The sequence below is a fragment of the Armigeres subalbatus genome, chromosome 3 (genome assembly GCF_024139115.2).
Source record: "Armigeres subalbatus isolate Guangzhou_Male chromosome 3, GZ_Asu_2, whole genome shotgun sequence".
NCBI classification, from domain to species: domain Eukaryota; kingdom Metazoa; phylum Arthropoda; class Insecta; order Diptera; family Culicidae; genus Armigeres; species Armigeres subalbatus.
Genome location: NC_085141.1, coordinates 317,795,908 through 317,823,611, shown reverse-complemented (window position 1 = coordinate 317,823,611; position 27,704 = coordinate 317,795,908). Strand labels below are relative to the sequence as shown.

Here is a 27,704-nt window from a genome sequence, read left to right as displayed (position 1 = left end):
TTCATTCGAATTTCCACGGAAATTCATTCGAATTTCCACGGAAATTCATTCAATTTCCACGGGAAATTCATTCGAATTTCCACGGAAATTCATTCGAATTTCCACGGAAATTCATTCAATTTCCACGGAAATTCATTCGAATTTCCACGGAAATTCATTCGAATTTCCACGGAAATTCATTCGAATTTCCACGGAAATTCATTCGAATTTCCACGAGAAATTCATTCGAATTTCCACGGAAATTCATTCAATTTCCACGGAAATTCATTCGAATTTCCACGGAAATTCATTCGAATTTCCACGGAAATTCATTCAATTTCCACGGAAATTCATTCGAATTTCCACGGAAATTCATTCAATTTCCACGGAAATTCATTCAATTTCCACGGAAATTCATTCAATTTCCACGGAAATTCATTCGAATTTCCACGGAAATTCATTCGAATTTCCACGGAAATTCATTCGAATTTCCACGGAAATTCATTCGAATTTCCACGGAAATTCATTCGAATTTCCACGGAAATTCATTCGAATTTCCACGGAAATTCATTCAATTTCCACGGAAATTCATTCAATTTCCACGGGAAATTCATTCGAATTTCCACGGAAATTCATTCGAATTTCCACGGGAAATTCATTCGAATTTCCACGGAAATTCATTCAATTTCACGGAAATTCATTCAATTTCCACGGAAATTCATTCGAATTTCCACGGAAATTCATTCGAATTTCCACGGAAATTCATTCGAATTTCCACGGAAATTCATTCGAATTTCCACGGAAATTCATTCGAATTTCCACGGAAATTCATTCGAATTTCCACGGAAATTCATTCGAATTTCCACGGAAATTCATTCGAATTTCCACGGAAATTCATTCGAATTTCCACGGAAATTCATTCGAATTTCCACGGGACCACGGAAATTCATCTCAATTTCCACGGAAATTCATTCGAATTTCCACGGAAATTCATTCAATTTCCACGGAAATTCGTTCAAATTTCCACGGAAATTCATTCAATTTCCACGGAAATTCATTCGAATTTCCACGGGACCACGGAAATTCATTCGAATTTCCACGGAAATTCATTCAATTTCCACGGAAATTCATTCAATTTCCACGGAAATTCATTCGAATTTCCACGGAAATTCATTCGAATTTCCACGGAAATTCATTCGAATTTCCACGGAAATTCATCTCAATTTCCACGGAAATTCATTCAATTTCCACGGAAATTCATTCGAATTTCCACGGAAATTCATTCAATTTCCACGGAAATTCATTCAATTTCCACGGAAATTCATTCGAATTTCCACGGAAATTCATTCGAATTTCCACGGAAATTCATTCGAATTTCCACGGAAATTCATCTGAATTTCCACGGAAATTCATTCGAATTTCCACGGAAATTCATTCGAATTTCCACGGAAATTCATTCAATTTCCACGGAAATTCATTCCAATTTCCACGGAAATTCATCTGAATTTCCACGGAAATTCATTCGAATTTCCACGGAAATTCATTCGAATTTCCACGGAAATTCATCTGAATTTCCACGGAAATTCATTCGAATTTCCACGGAAATTCATTCGAATTTCCACGGAAATTTATTCGAATATTCAGGGGAAATTCATTCAAATTTCCGCGGAAATTCATTTGAATTCAATCGAATTTCCACGGAAATTCATTCGAATTTCCACGGATATTCATTCGAATTTCCACGGATATTCATTCGAATTTCCAGGGGAAATTCATTCGAATTTCCACGGAAATTCATTCAATTTCCACGGAAATTCATTCGAATTTCCACGGAAATTCATTCGAATTTCCACGGAAATTCATTCGAATTTCCACGGAAATTCATTCAATTTCCACGGAAATTCATTCGAATTTCCACGGAAATTCATTCGAATTTCCACGGAAATTCATTCGAATTTCCACGGAAATTCATTCGAATTTCCACGGAAATTCATTCGAATTTCCACGGAAATTCATTCAATTTCCACGGAAATTCATTCGAATTTCCACGGAAATTCATTCGAATTTCCACGGAAATTCATTCGAATTTCCACGGAAATTCATTCGAATTTCCACGGAAATTCATTCGAATTTCCACGGAAATTCATTCGAATTTCCACGGGAAATTCATTCGAATTTCCACGGAAATTCATTCAATTTCCACGGAAATTCATTCGAATTTCCACGGAAATTCATTCGAATTTCCACGGAAATTCATTCAATTTCCACGGAAATTCATTCAATTTCCACGGAAATTCATTCGAATTTCCACGGAAATTCATTCGAATTTCCACGGAAATTCATTCAATTTCCACGGAAATTCATTCGAATTTCCACGGAAATTCATTCGAATTTCCACGGAAATTCATTCGAATTTCCACGGAAATTCATTCGAATTCTACGGAAATTCATTCGAATGTCCACGGGAAATTCATTCGAATTTCAATGGGTAATTTTTTTAGAATTTCCACGGTAAATTTATTCGAATTTCCACGGGAAGTTCATTCGAATTTCCACGGGGAATTTATTCTAATTTCCACGGAAAATTCATTCGAATTACCACGGGAAATTCATTCGAATTTCCACGGAAATTCATTCGAATTTCCACGGAAATTCATTCAATTTCCACGGGAAATTCATTCGAATTTCCACGGAAATTCATCTGAATTTCCACGGAAATTCATTCGAATTTCCACGGAAATTCATTCAATTTCCACGGAAATTCATTCGAATTTCCACGGAAATTCATTCAATTTCCACGGAAATTCATTCGAATTTCCACGGAAATTCATTCCAATTTCCACGGGAAATTCATTCGAATTTCCACGGGAAATTCATTCGAATTCCACGGAAATTCATTCAATTTCCACGGGAAATTCATTCAATTTCCACGGGAAATTCATTCGAATTCCACGGAAATTCATTCGAATTTCCAGGGAAATTCATTCGAATTTCAGGAAATTCATTCGAATTTCCAGGGAAATTCATTCGAATTTCCAGGGAAAATCATTCGAATTTCAGGAAAATCATTCGAATTTCCAGGAAATTCATTCGATTTTCAGGGAAATTCATTCAATTTCCAGGAAATTCATTCGAATTTTCAGGAAATTCATTCAATTTCCAGGGAAATTCATTCAATTTCAGGAAATTCATTCAATTTCAGGGAAATTCATTCGAATTTCCAGGAAATTCATTTCAATTTCAGGAAATTCATTCGAATTTCAGGGAAATTCATTCGAATTTCCAGGAAATTCATTCGAATTTCCACGGAAATTCATTCGAATTTCCACGGGAAATTCATTCGAATTTCCACGGGAAATTCATTCGAATTCCCAGCGGAAATTCATTCGAATTTCCACGGGAAATTCATTCGAATTTCCACGGGAAATTCATTCGAATTTCCACGGGAAATTCATTCGAATTTCCACGGGAAATTCATTCGAATTTCCAGGGGAAATTCATTCAATTTTCCAGTGGAAATTCATTCGAATTCCCAGGGGAAATTCATTCGAATTTCCAGGGGAATTTCATTCGAATTCCCAGGGAAAATTTATTCGAATTTTCTGGGGAAATTCATTCGAATTTCCAGGGGAAATTCAATCGAATTTCCAGGGGAAATTCATTCGAATTTCCACGGGAAGTTCATTTGAATTTCCACTGGAAATTCATTCGAATTTCCACGGGAAATTCATTCGAATTTCCACGGGAAATTCATTCTAATTTCCACGGGAAATTCATTCGAATTTCCACGGGAAATTCATTCTAATTTCCACGGGAAATTCATTCGAATTTCCACGGGAAATTCCTTTAATTTTAAGAAATTCCAAATTTTAAATTAAAAAAAAAAAGAAATTGAAGAGGTTTAAAAGTATCATGAAGGGAATTCTGATGCGCTTTTATTTATAATTCAGAAGTATTTCCCGTGGTGATTCAGAAGTATTTCGTGGGCATTCTAAATATTTTAGCATGTAAGTGTAGAAGAAACTTCCTCAAAAATTCAGAATCATAGCACACCTAAAATTAGAAGAACGGCAATCACACATCCTCTAGGTAAAAATGAATGCGGTATAGTTTATTTTGTAGATGGCTTGATCATACCATTCAGTCTTTTCTTCAAGTTTTCTGGATTATGAAGATTGGCAAGGAAAAGACAAGTTGCTGCAGAAAAACGTTGCAAAATTTTGTCGTTAAATGAATACAAGAGTCAGTAAAATCAAGCTTACAAGCAATGCTTGTTTTGTGTCACTGGCTTAAGTCAGTTTTAATTTTCCACTGATCCATCCGTGGACCACCAACGTTCACTCAAAGCTGCCCAGTCAACTTTTTCAGCTTACAAATGTTTACTACACGGAAAATCATGTTCAATAATACGAGCGGGCAGACTAATTAAAAGCTATACAGAAAAAGTGACGTATCATTTACTAAATGGAAATAAAGCCCAAGGGGGGTTTTCCTGACATAAAACTGATAAAAAAGTGTTACCAATCGGTGACTACCTCATAAAAGCATATATTAATGTTCACCTCACTGACACACTTTTGCTTATCCTGACATTTGTCGTCCACTCGTAAATACCTTAGATATATCAAATCTAGTTTTCCAACGTTAACAGCTGGTGAAATAACGGAAAACTTGTCCGATTTTATTTTCGAATCTGCAAATCCGGTCATATTCATTAGCGCTAAATCTGCCTTCTGCCACCGAAGATGGATGCCCGATTTCTTCCGTACGCGTGTTCCGAACTCTAATTAATAGAGCTGCACCATTTGAAGCGTGTCATGCGCAGAAATGGATTTAGATGGCTTACAAATGTCGCGGCCTCTGCCGCTGTCGTAGCTCGAGCGTATTAATGCCACATAATTACCAACTACCACAGCTCGTACACGAGAGAAAATCTGTCCAACGCGTAACTAATTTGAATATTTTACCACTTATCGTTTCAGGTACGATCATCAACGGCAGCGCCGTGCTGTGCGACATCACTTTTCCGCCGCAACAACGGTCCACGGTTTGATAGTAACCATTAGTCTACATGCATGTACTAAGGGGTATATCGATTAGGTTGGCTTTTGATAGTTGTGTGTCTATTATTAATCAGTTGTTTTTAAAGTTTGTATGAATTGTATGCGGCACAATAATTGTTTATGCATCAAAAAGAAATATTTGGCAACTAGAGATTTACTAATATCGGAGCTCTGGAACGGGAACAGTTGTCCCATTTTCTAAGATCTTTTTCATTTACCAGAGCTGGTGAAACCGACCTTCATCACAAAAAGGTTCGAATATCACATACCACTATCCAGCAACCAGCATCACATTCGTCGAAGCGCCGCCGCCGCCGCACTATCATTCGATGGCTTGTTGGTGGCAATTTAAAATAATAACACCCAGGTGATATCAATCTCGCGAGAATATAAGTTTTCGCCCGCACGCCCGCCCCGCGGGAGGTGACGGTTGCTGGCTGGCAGGCTGGTGGACCTCGCACGGCGGGTAATGGAGTGTGTAATGGTGCCTGATTGCATCCAAACGCTCTAAATTCACGACCCGAGGGCGTTCGAGCGAGCGAGCGGTAGCGGAAAAGCGACAAAAAGGAAAAGTGCAGCAAACAACGGCTCGCTGAACTCGTGTCGGTCGAGTAGGAACAAGCAAGCGCGCTTCAGGTCTGATGGGAAGTTGGCAAAAACTAGCGCCTTTGCCAAGTCATCGATTTTTCGAGTGCTGGCTGATACGTTTTATTTTTTGCAGCATCAATTTTTATGTGTAACTCGATCGGGAGTAGTGATGACGAAAATTGCTCTTGATCGATCAACATTTCCGATTGGAAAGCCGCCGCTGCCGCGTTGATGGTGACCGGTGGTAATGCGGAATTATTATCATTAAAAACAATCGTGGACGTGTTTCGAGATTCGTCTTGGTCAGTGTCGAGCGTGTGTCATTATAGCCAATTCATTGATGATTTGAGTTTTTGCCATGATGAGAGTCCTTGTTTCGTGAGATTATTTTGTGGAAATTACTATCCCATGTAACGACTGGTCACGCTAAATAAAATACCAGTGAATATATATACATATAAGTTAAACTTTTTGCATGCGCAAAAGAGTTTTTAAAAACTAAAACTAAAACTACAATTAAAATTAAAACGACTACACGCTATGATGGTTATAATCGAACTGCTTGCGATTTATTGTTGATTTCTCTATTTATAATTGACAATTTTGTTTGTGTTTTAAATTGAAATAAGAACTGTGTGCGATACCGGTCAAAGGAATGCGGGCATCGGCTGGATGTTTTGACTAGCTGATGTGCAGCAGAAACGGCTGATGTGTAGCAGGAACGGCGCATGATAACTCCTCCCTTCCTAAAATGACTTTGCCCTCAAAGTCTTATCGGACGATTGGCTGTTGGCATGTTAAGATAATTATTGATAACTTGAAGTCTTTCATTGGTGATATCCAAATATAGGGATTTCGTTGGGTTTTCTTCTGGTGCAGATGCTTTCATTTGATCCTGTAGGTTGATTTCTATTTTTGGAATCCTAGATTGTTTCTTGGTGATGATGAAGTAGATTGTAAAAGCGGCTGTTATTAGGAATAGAGTTGAAAACTTATTGCTCCAAAACGTGAAGTTTCCACTGTAAAGAATTATTAGTCAAGTACATGTGCTTGAGCACTGATCTGTGCTTTAATGTAAGATTTGCAAAATATTCGTGTGGTGGAATATCCATTAGGTTTTCGGCATGGGCTAGTATTCCGGTTGTAGGTCTGAAGGATAATTTTGGGGTTTGTATGATGAGATTCGTATAGCTGTCGTTATCAATGCTTACTTCACATCACATCAAAATGGATTAAGTATGATCCTTCTAAGCGTTGATTCAATTTACTACAGTTGGATTTTAATGTTGTGTTTACGTTGTTTAAAAGGATAGTAGCGTCATTTATTCGCTTGATGATTCCAGTTGAATAGACCTTTTCGTATGTGCAATTTGCATGATGTAATTGGACCAAATTAAAAATACAAGGAGTTGTTGGTTGTAGCATTTCGGATTCACATATAAAATTTTCTGAGTCCTCTTGGCATGGTTGTGAGGATTCGAAGATGTGTGAATTATTGTTGATAAGATAGTTCGACTTGATGTGGATTCGACTTCCATTTAAAATGAGTGGACTAACATACTCATAACTGTAGATTTCACTTGAGAACTGTGGAACTTTTAACATGTACATAACGTGTGTATTATTCATTGCGACCTGTGTACTTGATTTACTTAATAAGTCTTCAAAGGATTTTACGTGGATATTTTGGTGTTCGAGGAACTGTTTAATTCTTAAGTAGTCCTTCATAGTTAAGAGTTGACTACTAGGGATTCCATTTTTTGCAAGTAAAATAGCATCTTCTAGCACTTCTAGTTGATGTTGAGCGGCGTTAAGATTTAGCAAAATTGTGAGGAGGTTGATTTCAATTGCATGTTGTTGTGTTGATTTGAAATCCAAGTCTACTAATTCGTTGACGGCTTGATTTAGATGTTTAATTCGGTAGTTGATATTTTCATTGATGTAGGTTTGCTGATTGTTATTGTCAATTAGGGCATTTATGGTTTTGTTGATGGTGTGGAGATCCTCGGCATCGGGTGTTCCAGCAATCCATTTCAAAATCGTTCCAATTGTGTCCCAACGTTTCACTCGACTGAACGATGGTATAATTTTCAAAAAGGTTTGATACAACAGATTGTTTCTATTTTCCAATAATTTGTAAAGCTGATTATTGTATACATTATGTTTAATCAATTCGTCAAATTTTACAATTATGTCATGTAGTTGTGATAAATTAATGGGTTGTATTATTCTCACGTATCCATTTTTAATTTTTGCTTTCCCTAGAGGTATTATGGCTATTGGGTTTTATTTAAATCATGTATTTGTATTTGTCCTTGCATAGGAATTGCAGTACACATCAAAATTCTGAAACAATAAAGTATTGAACAAACATTAGTTTTTTTTAAATTCATTTTGTGAATTTTGCGATTATTGATGTCAATAATATAAGTACTATAATCCTCTTTAACTTTGATCTTTTATATTTACTTTTCGCTTTGAGATATCATGTGTTTTTCAAATGCATCAGATCCTGGTTCAAAAGTTGGATAAGTTTCTTCGAATTTTTCGTTCTTTTGTCGTACACCTGAATAACTTTTTCATGGCTTTTTGTCTTCTTTTTATTAATTTCATTTGCATCTAAATTTTTATTAATTTCTCCAATGTAAATATTATTAGGAGTGTTTTTACAAAACTATGGATTGAATGATTATATTTATACACAGTTGATCTCATTAATTCAGCAACATCCATGTCTGGAAAATCTTTTTATGCATCTTGAAATTTCTCTTAAAGTTGAATGGCATCTTTCGATTTGACCATTTGTCTCTGATCTGTGAACAGGGGTTTTAAAAATTTGAATATTCAAGTTTCGTAATCTTTGCTCTATAACATTTGAATTGAAAGTACTTTCATTATCCATTATTACAATTTTTGGTATACTCCATTCATAAATTAGGTCAAATAAGGCATCTTCTACATCTAGAAGGGATTTAGAGTCGATTGCTCTATATTTTAAGAACTTGGAAAATTTATCAATGGTTGTTAGAAATAAATTATCTATATTGTAAACAAATATATCAACATGAATTATTTCTCCAGGTTGCTGTGGTATTGGGGTTTCAAATGGTACAAACTTCTGGGGGTTACGTTGGAATTTTTCTGTTTTGCAAACCTCACAAGTTTTTACAAATTCTTTTACTTTCTTTGCCATTTTAGGGAAATAAAAATCTTTTAGAAGTTGCTCTGTATTTTCTACGTCATTTCTGTGGGCGAACTGATGAATTTTTTTGATTTCTTCAAGTTGTCTTTCTTCAGTATTGATATCTTGAATCTTTTTTTGCGAAAATCTAACTTTAATAGTTCTTGGATTAAAATTTTGCCTATAAATTTCTTGAATAGTTGCCATTATTGGTTCAGTAGTAAAAATTCCATTAAGGACGTTCGGATTTAGAAATTTTTTCAATGTATTTATTAGAAATTCGTTTGTGAATCGGGTTTCGATAAAAATGTGTCTTTTATAATTTTCGAAAGGAACTACTAAAGCCATAACTCGACCGATTCCCAATTTTGAACAGTAGTTGATTTTTGAAAACATTAATAGGGGCTTCCGTTGAAGGAATGAAAGAGCTATCATCTTCATCAGATGAATGCTGGGTTGCAGTTAAAGAATTTATTTGTACCCGAGACAAAGCATCAGCTACAACGTTAGCTTTGCCTGGTTTGTAAAAAATTTGATGGTCATGCTCTTCAATAAAAGCTTTCCATCTTTTTAATTTTGCATTATTATTTTTTGGCGAAATTGTGAAAGTTAACGGTTGATGGTCTGTGTAAATTAAAATTTTGTGACCATATATAAAATTTCTGAGAGTATGCAGTGCCCAAACTATAGCAAGCATCTCTTTTCGTTAGTTGCATAATTCTCTTCGGTACTTGAAAGAGTTTTTGAAATGAAAGTGATGGGTCTTTCTCCATCATGAAAATTTTGTGACAATACGGCACCAATTGCTTTATTAGAAGCATCAGTGGTTAGTAAAAATAATATTGGAAATCAGGAAATGCTAATACATCTTCTGAGGATAAAATATCTTTTAATAATTTAAAAGCTTTTTTTCCATCCTGATCTAATTCAATTTTAAAATTTCTGGATTCATTCTTCGAAACTTGCTTATGACCGTTTTCTCCTTTTAGAAATTTTGTTAAAGGTTTTGCAATTTTGGCATAGTTTTTAACAAATCTTCTATAATATCCAGATAGTCCAAGGAACGCACGTAATTCTTTTAAATTAGTGGGTTCTGGATATCTTTGAATACTTTCAATTTTCTTTGGATTTGGTTTTAATCCTTTTTGGGATACAATAAATCCAAGAAATTCAACTTCAGATTTTAACCATTCAGATTTATCTGGTTGAATTTTAAAATTAGCTTTGCGTAATGTTTCCAATATTATTTTTAAGTTTTTTATTTGCTCATCTAAAGTTTCACCAAATATGATAATGTCATCTATATAGACATAACATATTTTTCCAATATGCTCATGGAGAACATCATCCATAACTCGTTGAAAGATGGCAGGAGCATTTTTCAAACCAAAGGGTAAACGAACGAATTCATACTTTCCATTGTTTACCGAAAAAGCTGTTTTCTCTATATCATTATTATTCAAAGGAAACTGGTGAAAACCAGATGCAAGGTCAATGGTTGTGAAATATTTCATCTTTCCCAAATTTGCTAGAATTGTAGAGGTATCAGGTATCGGATACCTGTCACTTATTGTTTTTTGATTTAATTTTCGGTAATCAATAACAAGTCGGTATTTTTTCTGACATGAGGCATCTTGTTTTTTTGGAACAATCCACACGGGAGAATTATACGGAGATCTAGATGGTCGTATAATTCCATCGTGTAGCATTTTTTCAATTTGATTGTTTACTTCATTTTTAAAGGCTTGCGGGTAAGGATATGATTTTGAATAAATAGGTTCATTATCAGTGGTACGTATATCTGCACGTATTTTTGTGGTAAAAGTTAACTTCTCATCAGGTGGTTGAAATAAATCTTGGTATTGGTTTAACAAATTATGTACCTTGTCCTTTTCGTCTTGTTGCAAATGTTCATCTCGGATGCGAATTTGATTTACCTCCTGTAATCGATGCGCTAATAAAGGTATAACATTATTATTGATTATCAACACATTTTCCTTGGTATCAATAATTGCTTCCATTTCTTTTAATGTATCATGGCCGATAATTGCGTCGAATGATCGCAACTTGTCCATGTGATACAATTTCACATTTACGTCAGAATATGGCCTAAAAAGTTTTGCTTGGGAATAAGTTTGAATTTGAATATTTCCTCCAACTGAAGAAACATTGAAAGGTTTATTTACTGGATGTGAAATTCTTGCGAATTTCGGATGAATAAAATTTTTATTCGATCCAGTGTCGACTAATATTTTTAAAGGATCACTTCGATTACCATAGAATAGAAAATATGGTAATGCAGACTTTATTCTAAAAAATTTAATTCTGGTTCTTCGTTATGTTCTTCTAATTCTTGAGGATACTGGTACTCCAAATTTTCGGTATATCTTTCGAATGAAGGTCCTGCTGGACATTCTTCGTGCGATGTATAAGGTAAATTTTCAAAGTATTGTTGCGTATCAATATCATCGCATTCTGTTTCAATATGGAATTGTTTCGGATTCCTATTATGTATTAAAGGCCGGTTTATATAGTTTACCGTTCTCATAGATACATCAGTATCAATTGGCTCAGGCTTAATATTTTTGGGAACGAATGGTTGCGCGGAAGGATTTACAACTTGTCTGTTGTAAACATATGGATTATATTGTGGATTTTTGGGGACAACTGGTTGTGGGGCTGCATTTACCACATGTCGATTATGATTATATGGATTATATTGTGGGTTTTTAGGAATGAATGGTTGCCTTGGAAGGAATGGATTATATTGTGGTCTCGAAATTTGTCTAATCAAGTGTTGTGAAGGTAGTGGTTGAAAATATTGTGGTGTGAATGTAGTTGGTATTCTGGGTGGTATTTTTGATGGTATTTTTTGTTGCTGATACTGTGGGTGTTGTGAAAAGACGGAGTGTCCGTTTTAATTTTGTGTAGTTTTTCCTGAATTCCGCATTAATAAATGCGTTACAATAATTGTAAGCTTGGGCTAATGATTCTGCCCTGTAATTTTTAGGAATTTACCCATATCTCCGTCTAAACCTCGTATGAAAGCATCCATCGCCTTTTCATTGTACATTTCAATAATGGATTTCGAGGCTTCGGGGTGATTATAACGACTATCACTCTTGACGTGATTAGCTATATGGGATAGTATAGCACTCACTTCGTTGTAGTATTTCTCAAGATCCTTGCCTCTCTGTTGTACACTCATTAATTGACAGTCCAAAGTTGCCAAATCTTGCTTTTCTCCATAATAAGTTAATAAGGTATTTTTTATCATAAGCCAATTTAAGTTAACATTTGAGGAGACCAAGGCGTTATTCGCCTCTCCTCTTACTTTCCTTCTTATGGTTCTGCACACTATGTGAAACTTATTAAATTGGTTGATAGAACCATTTGTTTTAGGTCGATATAAGTTCACTAATTTTTCCGCATCGTCAAGCCAAACATGTAATTCACTTGGCTCGCCGTTAAAAGTTGGAAGAGCTTTGACCAGATCGGGTATGTCTTCTATGGCTTCGATCAACTGGTTGATTATTTTGATCCACCAAATATAGTGGGGGATCAGAATAGTCAGGGTGGTTGGTGTTGCAGTAGTTATTGCAGTTTCAATAGCCAAAAGTCTTGTTAATATTGAATTTATTTGTTCCTCAGCCATTTGGAATTTATTATGTTATTTAAAAATAATTTGGGGCTTTTTAGATAAAAGATAACGCAAACACTTCAATAAAACTTTGATTGATTTAATTTATTTGATAATACACTTCAAGTAATTGATAAAACACTTTTCACTTTTATTTTCTTTCCTTGCTGAAATTAGAATTTTTATTAGTAATACTTACAAAACAAACTTAAGCATAGCTCTCTATGCTGTTTCGCCGAGAGCGCAAATATTCTATCCTTTTTCAGAGAATATTTTGACTTTCCTTCGGATCCTTATCCTGTATCGGTTGGATTCCTTTCAGGTAGAGACCAGACACGAGTCTCCAACTCTCCCAGTGTAGGCGGCAAAAATCCCGTTTTTCCTGCTGGTGACTAGGGGGCCTTTCCTCACGGCTGCTGCTGATGCGGCGGTCAAGTCGAAGTTTAAATTGTTCCCGATGTTTTATCACTCGCGACACAATAAATTACTCGCGCTGGTCCCTATTCAGGCGCCAGTTAAACTTTTGCATGCGCAAAGAGTTTTAAAAACTAAAACTAAAACTACAATTAAAATTAAAACGACTACACGCTATGATGGTTATAATCGAACTGTTTGCGATTTATTGTTGATTTCTCTATTTATAATTGACAATTTTGTTTGTGTTTTAAATTGAAATAAGAACTGTGTGCGATACCGGTCAAAGGAATGCGGGCATCGGCTGGATGTTTTGACTAGCTGATGTGCAGCAGAAACGGCTGATGTGTAGCAGGATCGGCGCATGATAACTTATATATATTTAAAAGAATGCTGCAGGTATGCGATACACAAGGTGACAATTCCGGTTCTTCATCTCAAAACTATTTAATATTAGAAACAATAATATACAACAAATGCGATTGCTTTTCTATTTTTTAGTAATAAGCATGCAACCACATATAAATTCCATTCGAAACTTATCAAACAGTTTCCAAAGTATGATTAACACTACAAGTACCAAACCAAGATTTGTAACGTAAAATACCGAGGTCGCAAAAAACGTGGAACGGTCCTGAACTCAGTAGTTCTTCAATCAAATCTCTTGATTTCTTCTCAGAACAATCTGTGGGATGTCTAAAATCGGCTACTGAAAGCAGATTACATTTTCATGCAACGGCCACCGAGAACCAGCCGGATAGTTCCGTTCCACGTTTTCTGCACTGCTTGTATGCAAAATTATATGGAGCAGGAGATACGTTTGGATGAATCATAGCTCAGCCATGAAAATCTAAGAATTATTTAGTGATTTCAAAGAATATGCAGAAACTAGAAATTACTCCAGGATCTATCCAAAACAAAACCTATCACGTTTCTAGAAGTATAACTATTTTAGATATTTAATTCTAAGATCGTGAAGAAGGGTTGAGTCTCTAGTAGCCTTGCAAAGCAGAGGCGTAGGATTGCCAATCCGGAGATGGCGAGTTCGATTCTCGGTCTGGTCTAGGATGTTTCGGGTGGTAAACATTCCCGACTTTCTGGGAATAGTGTATCCATTGTACTTGCCACAATACTATGTTGACAAGCAGGCCAAGTTCTAGTTGGAATGTGGAGCTGTTGAAGAAGAAGAAGAAGATCGTGACGAAGGGGAACGGCGGTATGAATATTGCCAATTTTCGCGTTTTCTTCTTCTTCTTCGTTGGCATTACATCCACCACTGGGACATTGCCGCCTCGCAGCTTAGTGTTCATTGAGCACTTCCACAGTTATTAACTGCGAGGTTTCTAAGCCAAGTTACCATTTCTGCATTCGTATATCATGAGGCTAACACGATGATACTTTTATGCCCAGGGAAGTCGAGACAATTTCCAATCCGAAAATTGTCTAGACCGGCACCGGGAATCGAACCCAGCCACCCTCAGCATGGTCTTGCTTTGTAGCCGTGCATCTTACCGCACGGCTAAGGAGGGCCCCCAATTTTCGCGTGATATAGAGAAACTGTTCATCACTTCAATCCATAGCTCCCATGTTCATCCTTTCAAAAAACAAAGCAATGAAATTAAATTTGATTTTACGCTCATTCCTACTAAAATTCCAAAAGTAGTTCAGATCCTCCTGAAGAATTCTTCCCCCAGGAATTCATTCTGAATTCCCCCAGGAATTCATTCTGAATTCTCCCAGGAATTCATTCTGAATTCTCCCAGGAATTCATTCTGAATTCCCCCAGGAATTCATTTTGAATTCTCCCGGGAATTCATTCTGAATTCTCCCAGGAATTCATTCTGAATTCTCCCAGGAATTCATTCTGGAATCCCCCAGGAATTCATTCTAAACTCCCCCAGGAATTCATTCTAAACTCCCCCAGGAGTTCATTCAGAATTCCTCCAGGAATTCATTTTGAATACCTCCAGGAATTCATTCAGAATTCCTCCAGGAATTCATTCAGAATTTCCCCAGGAACTTATTCAGAATTCCCCCAGGAATTTATTCAGAATTCCCCCAGGAATTTATTCAGAATTCCTCCAGGAATTCATTCAGAATTCCCCCAGGAATTCATTCAGAAATCCCCCAGGAATTCATTCAGAATGCCCCCAGGAATTCATTCAGAATTCCCCCAGGAATTCATTCAGAATTCCCCCAGGAATTCATTTTGAATTCCCCCAGTAATTCATTTTGAATTACCCCGGGAATTCATTTTGAATTCCTCAATTCATTTGAATTCATTCAGAATTCATTCTAATTCATTCCAGGAATTCATTCTGAATTCCCCAGGAATTCATTCTGAATTCCCCAGGAATTCATTCTGAATTTCCCCAGAATTCATTCTGAATTCCATTCTGAATTCCCAGAATTCATTCTGAATTCCAGGAATTCATTCTGAATTCCCCAGGAATTCATTCTGAATTCCCCCAGGAATTCATTCTGAATTCCCCCAGGAATTCATTCTGAATTTCCCCAGGAATTCATTCTGAATTTCCCCAGGAATTCATTCTGAATTCCCCCAGGAATTCATTCTGAATTCCCCCAGGAATTCATTCTGAACTTCCCCAGGAATTCATTCTGAATTCCCCCAGGAATTCACTCTGAATTCCCCCAGGAATTCATTCTGAATTTCCCCCAGGAATTCATACTGAATTCTCCACGGAATTCATTCTAAATTCCTCCAGGAACTCATTCTGAATTCCCCAGGAATTCATTCTGATTCCCAATTCATTCTGAATTCCCCCCCGAATTCATTCTGAATTCCCCCCGGAATTCATTCTGAATTCCCCCCGGAATTCATTCTGAATTCCCCCGGAATTCATTCTGAATTCCACCCAGAATTCATCCTGAATTCCACCCAGAATTCATTCTGAATTTCAGGAATTCATTCTGAATTTCCCCAGAATTCATTCTGAATTTCCCCAGGAATTCTCTCTGAATTCCCCCAGGAATTCATTCTGAATTCCCCCAGGAATTCATTCTGACTTCCCCAGGAATTCATTCTGAATTTCCCCAGGAATTGATTCTGAATTTATTCTGAATTCCCCCAGGAATTCATTCTGAGTTCCCCTAGGAATTCATTCTGAATTTCATCAGGAATTTATTCTGAATTCCTCTAGAGAATAATTCTGAATTCCTTCAGGAATTGATTCTGAACTACTCCAGGAATTCATTCTGAATTCCCCAGGAATTCATTCTGAATTTCCCCAGGAATTCATTCTGAATTCCCCCAGGAATTCATTCTGAATTCCCCCAGGAATTCATTCTGAATTCCCCCAGGAATTCATTCTGAATTCCCCCAGGAATTCATTCTGAAATCCCCCAGGAATTCATTCTGAAATCCCCCAGGAATTCATTCTGAATTCCCCCAGGAATTCATTCTGAATTCCCCCAGGAATTCATTCTGAATTCCCCCAGGAATTCATTCTGAATTCTCCCAGGAATTCATTATGAATTCCCTCGGGAATTCATTTGGAATTCTCCCAGGAATTCATTTTATATTCCCCAGGAATTCATTTCGAATCCCCCAGGAATTCATTTTGAATTCCCCCAGGAATTCATTTTGAATTCCCCCAGGAATTCATTTTGAATTCTCCCAGGAATTCATTTTGAATTCCCCCAGGAATTCATTTTGAATTCCCCCAGGAATTCATTTTGAATTCTCCCAGGAATTCATTTTGAACTCCCCCAGGAATTCATTTTGAATTTCCCCAGGAATTCATTTTGAATTCCCCCAGGAATTCATTTTGAATTCCCCCATGAACTCATTTTGAATTCCCCCAGAAATTCATTCTGAATTCCCCCAGAAATTCATTCTGAATTCCCCCAGGAATTCATTCTGAATTCCCCCCGGTATTCATTCTGAATTCCCCCAGGAATTCATTTTATATTCCCCAGGAATTCATTTCGAATTCACCCAGGAGTTCATTTTGAATTCCCCCAGCAATTCATTTTGAATTCCCCCAGGAATTCATTTTGAATTCCCCCAGGAATTCATTTTGAATTCCCCCAGGAATTCATTTTTAATTCCCCCAGGAATTCATTTTTAATTCCCCCAGGAATTCATTTTTAATTCCCCCAGGAATTCATTTTGAATTCCTCCAGAATTCATTTTGAATTCCACCAGGAATTCATTTTGAATTCCACCAGGAATTCATTTTGAATTCCCTCAGGAATTAATTTTAAACTCCTCCAGGAATTCATTTTGAATTGCTCCAGTAAGTCGTTTTGAATTCCCCCAGGAAATCATTTTGAATTCCCCAGGAATTCATTTTGAATTCCCCCAGGAATGAATTATATTCCCCCAGGAATTTATTTTGCATTCCCCCAGGAATTCATTTTGAATTCCTCCAGGAATTCATTTTGAATTCCTTCAGTAATTCATTTTGAATTCCCTTAGGAATTAATTTTGAATTCCTCCAGTAAGTCGTTTTGAATTCCCCCAGGAATTCATTTTGAGTTCCCCCAGGAATTCATTTTGAATTCCCCCAGGAGTTCATTTTGAACTCCCCCAGGAATACATTTTGAATTCCCCCAGGAATTCATTTTGAATTCCCCCAGGAATTCATTTTGAATTCCCCCAGGAATTCATTTTGAATTCCCCCAGGAATTCATTTTGAATTCCCCCAGGAATTCATTTTGAATTCCCAGGAATTCATTTGAATTTCAGGAATTCATTTTGAATTTCAGGAATTCATTTTGAATTCCCCAGAATTCATTTTGAATTTCAGGAATTCATTTTGAATTTCAGGAATTCATTTTGAATTTCAGGAATTCATTTTGAATTCTCAGGAATTCATTTTGAATTTCAGGAATTCATTTTGAATTCCCCAGGAATTCATTTTGAATTCCCAGGAATTCATTTTGAATTCCGCCAGAATTCATTTGAATTCCCCAGGAATTCATTTTGAGTTCCCCAGGAATTCATTTTGAATTCCCCCTGAAATTCATTTTGAATTCCCCCAGGAATTCATTTTGAATTCCCCCAGGAATGAATTGAATTCCCCCAGGAATTTTTTTTGAATTCCTCCAGGAATTCATTTTGAGTTCCTCCAGGAATTCATTCTGAATTCCCCCAGGAATTTATTCTGAATTCCCCCAGGAATTCATTCTGAATTCCCCCAGGAATTCATTCTGAATTCCCCCAGTAATTCATTCTGAATTTCCCAAGGAATACGTTCTGAATTCTCCCATGAATTCATTCTAAATTCCTCCACGAATTCATTCTAAATTCTCCAGGAATTCATTCTGAATTCTCCAGGAATTTCAGGAATTCATTTTGAATTTCAGGAATTCATTTTGAATTTCAGGAATTCATTTTGAATTTCAGGAATTCATTTTGAATTTCAGGAATTCATTTGAATTCCCAGGAATTCATTTTGAATTTCAGGAATTCATTTTGAATTTCAGGAATTCATTTTGAATTTCAGGAATTCATTTTGAATTTCAGAATTCATTTTGAATTCCCCCAGGAATTCATTTTGAATTCCGCCAGGAATTCATTTTGAATTCCCCCAGGAATTCATTTTGAGTTCCCCCAGGAAATCATTTTGAATTCCACCAGGAATTCATTTTGAATTCCCCCAGGAATTCATTTTGAATTCCCCCAGGAATGAATTGAATTCCCCCAGGAATTTTTTTTGAATTCCTCCAGGAATTCATTTTGAGTTCCTCCAGGAATTCATTCTAAATTCCCCCAGGAATTTATTCTGAATTCCCCCAGGAATTCATTCTGAATTCCCCCAGGAATTCATTCTGAATTCCCCCAGGAATTCATTCTGAATTCCCCCAGGAATTCATTCTGAATTCCCTCAGGAATTCATTCTGAATTCCCTCAGGAATTCATTCTGAATTCCCCCAGGAATTCATTCTGAATTCCCAAAGGAATTCATTCTGAATTCCCAGGAATTCATTCTGAATTCCCCAGAATTCATTCTGAATTTCCAGGAATTCATTCTGAATTCCCCAGGAATTCATTTTGAATTTCCCCAGGAATTCATTCTGAATTTCCCTAGAAATTCATTCTGAACTTCTCCAGGAATTCATTCTGAATTTTCCCAGGAATTCATTCTGAATTTTCCCAGGAATTCATTCTGAATTCCCCATGAAATTTACTCTAAATTCCCCGAGGAATTCACTCTGAATACCTGGAATTCATTCTGAATTCCCCCTAGGAATTCATTTTGATTTCTTCTAGGAATTCATCCTGAATTCCCCAGGAATTGATTCTGAATTTCAGGAATTCATTCTGAATTCCCAGAATTCATTCTGAATTCCAGGAATTCATTCTGAATTCCCAGGAATTCATTCTGAATTCCCAGAATTCATTCTGAATTCCCAGGAATTCATTCTGAATTCCCCAGGAATTCATTCTGAATTCCCAGGAATTCATTCTGAATTCTCAGGAATTCATTCTGAATTCCCAGGAATTCATTCTGAATTCCCCAGGAATTCATTCTGAATTTCAGGAATTCATTCTGAATTCCCCCCGGAATTCATTCTGAATTCCCACAGGAATTCATTCTGAATTCCCACAGGAATTCATTCTGAATTCCCCCAGGAATTCATTCTGAATTCCCCCAGGAATTCATTTTGAATTCCCCCAGGAATTCATTTTGAATTCCCCCAGGAATTCATTTTGAATTCCCCCAGGAATTCATTCTGAGTTCCTTCGGGAATTCATTCTGGGTTCCTTAAGGAATTCATTCCGAATTCCTCCAGGAATTCATTTTGAATTCTTCCAAGAATTCATTCTGAGTTCCTTCGGGAATTCATTCTGAGATCCTTAAGGAATTCATTCTGAATTCTTTCAGAGATTCATTTTGAATTCTTCCAGGGATTCATTCTGAATTTCTTCAAGAATGTATTCTGAATTCCTCCATTAATTCATTCTGAATTCCGTCATGAATTCATTCTGATTTGGATTTGGATTTGGATTTTCAGGTGCTTTTCCAGGAACTCCTTCTGAAGCTCTTTCAGGATTTTTTCTTGAAGTTCCTCCAGAAATTTATCCTGTAGCTCCTCCTAGAGTTTCTTCAAAATTTCATTTATTCATCATTAATTTTATCATGAAGTTACTTCAGGAGTTCTTCCAGAAATTTTTGTAATAACTCACGTTGCTGATCATATCGGTTAAAGCTTTTAGAAGTGACAATTCAAAAAACGTTCAGTGGAAGTTATAAAGAATTTCCACTAAAAACCAAAAAAACAATGGGAATTTCAGAGAATCTCACGTGTATATTCATGGAAGAAATTCCGACTAATATTCATCCGCGAGTGTTTCAAAGAATTTCCCAAAATTCTCAATTTCCAAGGAATTTCCTAAGTGGAACCCGACCAGGACGGCAAAACAAAATTATATCCAAACTTATAACAACTTCAGATATAAATAACAACTGTTGATGTAGTCATAAGTAGTTAAATAAGACCAATGTTGGTTAGTTGAATGTATGCAATAGAAAAATAAATATAATTTAGTAACTGCCATTCTTTTCGAGTACATATTCTATCACATTTATAACAGATATGGATGAAATCGTGCAGCAACTGAAGCAACTACAGGGAAAAAAACCTGGAGCAACTTCAGGAGGAAATAAAAAAGGATTTGCTCGTGGAACTTTAGGATGGATTCCTAGGAGAGCTTCAGGAGACATTCCTACAGGGTCTCGAGGAGAAATTTCTGATGGTACCAAAGAAGGAATCATTCACAATCTGAAGGAACTCTCAAATATCTCTAGGTGAAGAAATTCTTTGAGGAAATTACATCAAATATTTGTAGAAGAACTCCAGGAGAAATCGCTGTGGGTTCCTCAGGAGGAATTCTTTGGTTAACTTCAGGAGAATTTATTGAAAGAATTACTGGATAAACATTTTATGAAAGGAATTATAGGAAGAACTACAGAAGAAGCTTCTGGAGAAACTTTAGCAGATCTGCAGGAGGCATTTTTTCAGGAGATATTCTGAGATAGTGTTGAAAGACTGCAGAAGAAATTTAGGATTCCAGGAGTCCAAAACTCCAAAATTCCTGAATTTCTTTATTTTTAAATTCCTAGATTCCTAAATTCCACGTGATGAACATAAACCATAATAAATCACGAAAATAAAGTTTAAAATAAATCCTCAATTCCTAATTTGAAACAGATTTTACGGTCGTGATTATGATTGGCTTGTTTATCGGCTATGCAGGACTGGCTTTCAGTGTCTTGGCAAAGTGGTTTCCATACCACAACCAGGATGATAGGCAAGAAGATTCACGCTTCGAATGCGTGCTATTCACTAGATGGTCTCTATGCCTTCCTTTCGCATCCTGTCGCTTCATACTTCTGTTCGCACCCTAGCGAACGGCTTTCGATCTGTTGAAACTACCAATTATTAAATGGTCGATAACATTTGTGGCGTCCCACCGGCCGAACCTCTATGGAGAATCGGCCGGTCAAGCGAGTAGCGCTACTTACTTCAATCCGCGTCTGGTCACGACGATGGTCCAAGGTGGAAAGAGGCAGAGTCTCCGCGATGAGGGCTCAGGTCGAGTGTACGAAGAGTGTGGAGAGTAGTCATGAGAAGCCAATGATTGGTCTCCAAATTGTATCTATTTGCAGTAGGGGTGAACATAAAGAGTGACAGCTCGTAGGAGTGCACATTAATAGGGTGGTCCATATCCCACATCTCCCTCTTTCTCAATAAAAAAAAACCAAAAGAAATGTGATATCCAACTAATTCAATGTTTTTTTAATAAACAAAATATATATATATAAAAATGGTAAAACTAAATTGAAATTTTTCAAATCATTCGTTTAATTATTCGAATTACATTTACCGATAACTAAAAAAAATACTCATGTTGTAACACGACGTACATAGTTACCAAGATATGCAGGAGATTTCTTCTCTCTCATGGGTCGTCCACTAACTGTTTTCTCAGACGAGCCGACACTGCTTCCATTGGATGTGTTGTCGCCGACTTCTCGCCATTGGTGTACCTTCTTTGTTTGCGTAACATGTCTCTTCAGAACCTGACCATCTTGGCTGCTCAGCACAAGGCTACCGTTATTTTCCCCCAATACGGTATATCTTTCTAAACCGAACCTGGGTACTGCTTTGCCTCTAGACTGTCGCTCCACGATAACAGTATCCCCAGTTTTCACACGACAGGATCGTGCCCCCCGACGAGCATCTTCACGCTCCTTCGCTTTAGTTTTGGCAACTTTGTCTCGTTCATCAAGTAAGCTGTCATTGTAATCGGATCTCTTGTGAATGAGAAGTGGAAGTCTTCGTTTTATCCGGCGACCTTGCATGACTTCCTCCGGAGGAATCCCTGTAACCGCATGTGCCGCGGCATTGTGTGCATTCACAGTTGCTCTTAATTCGTTCTTATAACACGTGTTGTTCACAGCAGCTGCAGTCATAGCCCTGTTTACTAGCTTCATATAGCTTTCTACTAAGCCATTTTGTTGCGGGAATAAAGGAGTAGAGAAAATTCTTTCTATCCCTCTCTCAACGCAGTATCGTTCGTATTCAGTGCCACTGAACGGCGGACCATTGTCCGAACGGATACTTTTTGGAAACCCTTCACGTTCGAAGATTTCATCTAATACTGGCCGGGTAGAGTCGAAGCTCGTAGACTTTACTGGTCGAGCAATCAAGAATCTGGAGCGATAATCCACAACAAGCAAGATTGAAATGCCTCCGAATTTCACGTAGGGCCCATTGAAATCTATCGCGATTGATTCCCAGACCGTTTTCGGAGCGAAAACTCTTTTCATTGGCGTAGGCTTCTCAGGTCGACCATTTGTGGCACACGTCCTGCACGCATCAACCCATTTGACTGCATCCGAAGCCATTCCAGGCCACCATACACGTTCTCGGAGGATGGTTTTTAATTTTGCTGCGCTAGGGTGACCGTCGTGTGCTATTTCCAGTGTTTTGTCGCGTAGGCTAGTCGGCACTACAGCACATCCATTTTTAACAAGAATCCCTTCTGCAACACACAGATCTTCCGCAAGTGATTGATATCGTCCTAAACCATCTGGCCACCGACCGGTTCTCAAAGCAAAAGTGACTTTTTGGAGTTCGTCGTCGTTTGCGGTTGCTTCCCGGATGGCTTCTTCTGTGAGAAAACCTACAGCATTTGTTTCCAAAGAAGCGATTTCCCAAGGACTTCGATCTTCATTAAATGGCTCGTCGTCCGTGCCGCTGTATAACCGAGATGATGGGTCCGCGATATTCTCTCGCCCTCGCACGTATTCCACATTATAGTCATAGGGGCTCAATCTTAAGGCCCATCCGTCGGCTCTGTTCAACGCTCTTTTCGAGCTCTCGCGTAACCTGTTTAGAATGAAAACGATACCACTCGCGTCTGTACGCAGCGTAAAATGCCTTCCGAGGAGAAAATACCAAAAATGTTCGACTTAATGCCTCTCTCTGGTTCTGCGGGTATCGTTTTTCCGTAGTCGTAAGTGCCTTAGATGCAAAACTTATTATCCTAGGAACTCGGTTTCCATCCTCTTGGACAAGGACTGCACCCAAAGCGTACGGAGAAGCGTCCGTATAAAGGATGGTGTGGTCGCTCTCGGAAAAATAACCAAGTGTTGTAGTGCAACGCGAAATGTGATCCTTCATTCTCTCAAATGCGATCTCCTGCTCTGGTCCCCAAGTCCATGTTTTTGTAGCTACCGCAGTCCACAATGGAGCAGCAATATCAGCAAAATTTTCAACATAGGGACTGACGAATGATGCGAGTCCCAGAAAACTCCGAAGTTCCGATAAAGTAGTTGGTTGCCTAAACTTCCGGAGATCTTCCACCTTCTTTTCATCAATGTGGAAACCATCGGAATCCAGGCCGTGGCCGAGAAATTGGATATGGGTTTTCTCAAACTCGCACTTTGCGTTGTTCAACGAAAGGCAGTTACTACGAAAAATGTCTAGGACTTGTGTCGTGGCCAAACGAAGCTCTTCTAGAGTCTCTGCGAACAGAAGTACATCGTCGATGTAAATGATTTTATTTTTGACTTTCTCTAGCAAGCGACACATTTCCCGTTGGAAAATCTCGGGCGCGCAATTGACACCAAACATTAACCTAGTGAAGCGGTACATGCCATGTTCAGCTAGGAATGTGGTCAATTCGCGAGATTCATCCGAGAGTTCTAGGTGATAATACGCATTGGACAGATCCAATTTGGTGAAAAACTTGGATCCGTGCAATTTCACCCTCATCTCTTCCAGCACAGGTAGCCTGAAATATTCCCGTTTAATTGCCTTATTCGGACCGCGCATATTCACGACCAGCCTGAAATCGTTTTTGCCCTTAGCAACGGCCGACATCCCGCTTATCCACTTAGGTGCAGTTGTCACCTTTTCGATGATGCCCTTTGCCTCCATCTCTTCCAAACGATGGTTAGCAGCGTCGCGAAATGCCGCAGGAACATTATAGTAGGCATTGCGTTCTGGCGGAACAGACCCATCAATGCTGAACTTCACTTTTACTCCGGGAATTTTGGGAAAGAGCTCACAAGCTGTTGGAGTTTCACAGTGATTAACCGACAAACCCGCTACTAGCACTCTCAGCTCACTAGCTGTCGACCTCCCTAACAAGGATCGACGTCCGTCCAATACCACAAGGAAATCTGCTTCGACAACCGGTTTAGAAGCTGCGGTTACCTCAACAGAAGCACGAAATGCGCATTTGACTTGCAAAGGTTTATCTGTACCATACGCTCGTAACTGCTTATCCGAAGGAACACTGATCGGCTTTAAATCCGCTACTTTTAGGTGATATTCCTGTTTCAGGATATGCCAATCATTTCCCCCAATAATGTTCACGTCCGCGCCCGAGTCTATAAGAAAACAAATGGCACTGGAAGATCCCAGACGACAATTCACTAAAACATCACCCAATGAGAGGGTTCGAATGTGCTGTAAGGGCAATAATTTTGAGAAGGAGAAAAAAACATATTTAACGACTGTACCTGAATATTTATTTCTCTACATATGTTAACTGCAAAGATCGATTCATACCTGGTTCTGATTTTCATCGTCCATCCATCCCGATGGTGCGTTATCCTTCTCCTCCTTAGCGTGAATATTCCGGATAGTCTTACGGCGGCATGTTGTAGCAATATGACCTATTATGCCACAGTTAAAACATTTTTTATTCCTGGCTGAGCAAATATCCTGCGTATGTGTCGCACTGTTGCATCTCCAGCAACGAAAACGACGACCTTGATTGCGATTTCCAACGTAGCGTTGCATTTTCCTCTGACCCGGATATTCAGAATCTCCACTACGCTTCCGATTTGGTTGGATTCCTCGAATCGACTTCCGTGTAACTGCAAGAACTTGTGGCTCGCATTCCGTATTATTGGGAATTTCAAGCGTAAATGCCTCCTTCCGCGCTGCAGCCTTAACAATAAGATCTATACCGTGGCCATAGATCCTTGCATCCTCAGCCAGTTTCCTTTCGCGCATACCCTTCAGCAATTGGGTATATACGAATCGATCTTCGTCCTGTTGGCTATACTCACATAATCTCACCTTCGACTTCAAGCGCGCATGAAAGTTGATTATAGTTTCATCTTTCCCTTGAGTCATCCTGCCGAATGCCTCGTGTTCAGTGACGGGGTCCGTCAATCGCCGCAGATGTGTATTGATGTTATCGATCATAGCTTGATAACATCGTGGATCGTTCAACCCTGGTCTCAAATTAGCGTAGCTGACAATGTCCTGAAGCTCATCCCCCATACACATAAAAAGATGCTTCGCAAGTTGTGCAGGGTCATTTATGTTCGAAAGCGAAGCCGCTATCTCAAACTTCCCCAAAAAACGATGCCACTCTTCGCAAAGCTTGTTAGTCGGCACATTTTTTGGAAAATGCGGGGCGTTATCCAAACGACTTCCACTGGACGATGCGTTCCCTGTCTGAGCTGCAATCGGCGGCTGAGTAGAATAGCGCCAGCCAACTTCAGACTCACGAGGTTTCCCTGCCATAGGACGATAGTCCATGTTGTTCTTTTCCCATTCTTGGCATTCTACCTCTTCTGTCGCTCCGATATTATCAGATACTATATCGTCCATATACACTTTATCTGCTTCCCCTAGTTCTTCGGAGTAGCCATCTGACTCCACAGACGGGGCCCGTACGTATTTTCCGGCCGACATTTTCAATCAGACTATAATTCAGAAGAGGAAAAAAAAACTCTCAGTGTTTTGCATAATCGAAGAAATTGTATCGACGATTTCATAGATCTGCTAATTATTTTGCTTAAAACCAGTGGCTGTCAAAGCTCACGAAATCGGGTGACATAACTCGCAGCATCATCGCAACATACTAGGATACTTAATAAGCACTATTTCGAAACAACGTCAGTGGCTGTCACAGCTCACAAGCGGTACACTCAACTCGTTATTTCGAGAAAAAAAACTGGCTTTCACAACTCACGACGGTTGACACAACTCGCTATTTCAGATCATCAGTGGCTGTCACAGCACACAAGAGCGGTTGACACAACTCGCTAGTTTAGAACATCAGTGGCTGTCACAGCTCACAAGAGCGGTTGACACAACTCGCTATTTCAGAACAACATCAGTGGCTGTCGCATCTCACAACAGCGGTTGACACAACTCGCTATTCCAGAACGACATCAGTGGCTGTCACAGCTCACGGAAGCGGTTGACACAACTCGCTGATTTGTCGCAGTGGCTTTCAAGCAACACGAAGCTAGCCGCCACGCACTATTTCGTAGAAATATTAGTGGCTGTCACAGCTCACGAGAGCGGTTGTCTCAACGCGCTATAAATTTTTTCGATTGTTGATTCGACACCACTCCACTTCCCTGTGCTCAACTCTTGTTCAGATTCACCAATCAAATCAGCATCGAATTGCTTTTAATTCCACACGTTACACAGCGTTCAAAGATGGGAGCGTTCACCATGCTAACCAATGCTTCACATCATGTTTTCAAATATAAAAAAAATGTCCTAAACTTCCATATTTGGTAGTCGTTATTAACTTTCTTGAAGAAAAAAAAATCCCATAGAAAGGATAATAACAGAAAAGGCTGGCAGGATCGCCATTGTGGCGTCCCACCGGCCGAACCTCTATGGAGAATCGGCCGGTCAAGCGAGTAGCGCTACTTACTTCAATCCGCGTCTGGTCACGACGATGGTCCAAGGTGGAAAGAGGCAGAGTCTCCGCGATGAGGGCTCAGGTCGAGTGTACGAAGAGTGTGGAGAGTAGTCATGAGAAGCCAATGATTGGTCTCCAAATTGTATCTATTTGCAGTAGGGGTGAACATAAAGAGTGACAGCTCGTAGGAGTGCACATTAATAGGGTGGTCCATATCCCACAACATTCTTGCTTGCAAGTAACATAATGCGAGTTGAAAGTCCTGCAAAAAACGTGGAACGGAACATTTCGACTGGTTCTCAGCGGCCAATGCATGGATTTACCATCTATTATCGCCAACGAAGTCCTGATGTCCTACAGATTGTAACTGGAAAGAATCATGACAATTGGACTAGAAACACACCGTTCCACGATTTCTACAGGGGTTGGTATTTGCAGTGTTAAGGGGAAGGTGGACTAAGAAGGATGTCTTGGACATATGCAGCTGCAGCTTGCATTCTGAGCCGAATGTTTGGCAGGTGCTTTCATTGCCGCTTTGGACACTTTCAAAATAGTCGGACAAGTATTTTTTTTTTATGCTAAATGCCTAATGGCTTCATGTGAGACATTATGCAATGTACCAGACCATATTGCATGATTTATGCACTCTAAGTTATGAAAAATTCATTAACTTTATCC

At 38.4% G+C, this 27,704-nt stretch overlaps 2 protein-coding genes across 2 annotated transcripts in view; one reads left to right on the top strand and one right to left on the bottom strand.

Moving 5' to 3' along the window:
• The window catches only part of LOC134225413 (frizzled-like), a 335,777-nt gene that overhangs the window by 246,704 nt on the left and 61,369 nt on the right, over positions 1-27,704 (top strand). The gene's annotated exons all lie outside the window — the stretch shown is intronic.
• On the bottom strand, positions 24,474-26,332 carry LOC134220927 (uncharacterized). Its single transcript, XM_062700076.1, has 2 exons — positions 26,230-26,332; positions 24,474-26,070 (listed from the first exon to the last, which is right to left on the bottom strand). Exon 2 carries the CDS (start codon positions 26,057-26,059, stop codon positions 24,914-24,916), a length of 1,146 nt encoding a protein of 381 aa, XP_062556060.1. The 5' UTR covers positions 26,060-26,070; positions 26,230-26,332; the 3' UTR covers positions 24,474-24,913.

Coding starts and splice junctions, on each gene's coding strand:
- LOC134220927 (XM_062700076.1), bottom strand. CDS start 26,059: ATGTCGGCCGGAAAATACGTACGGGCCCCGTCTGTGGAGTCAGATGGC.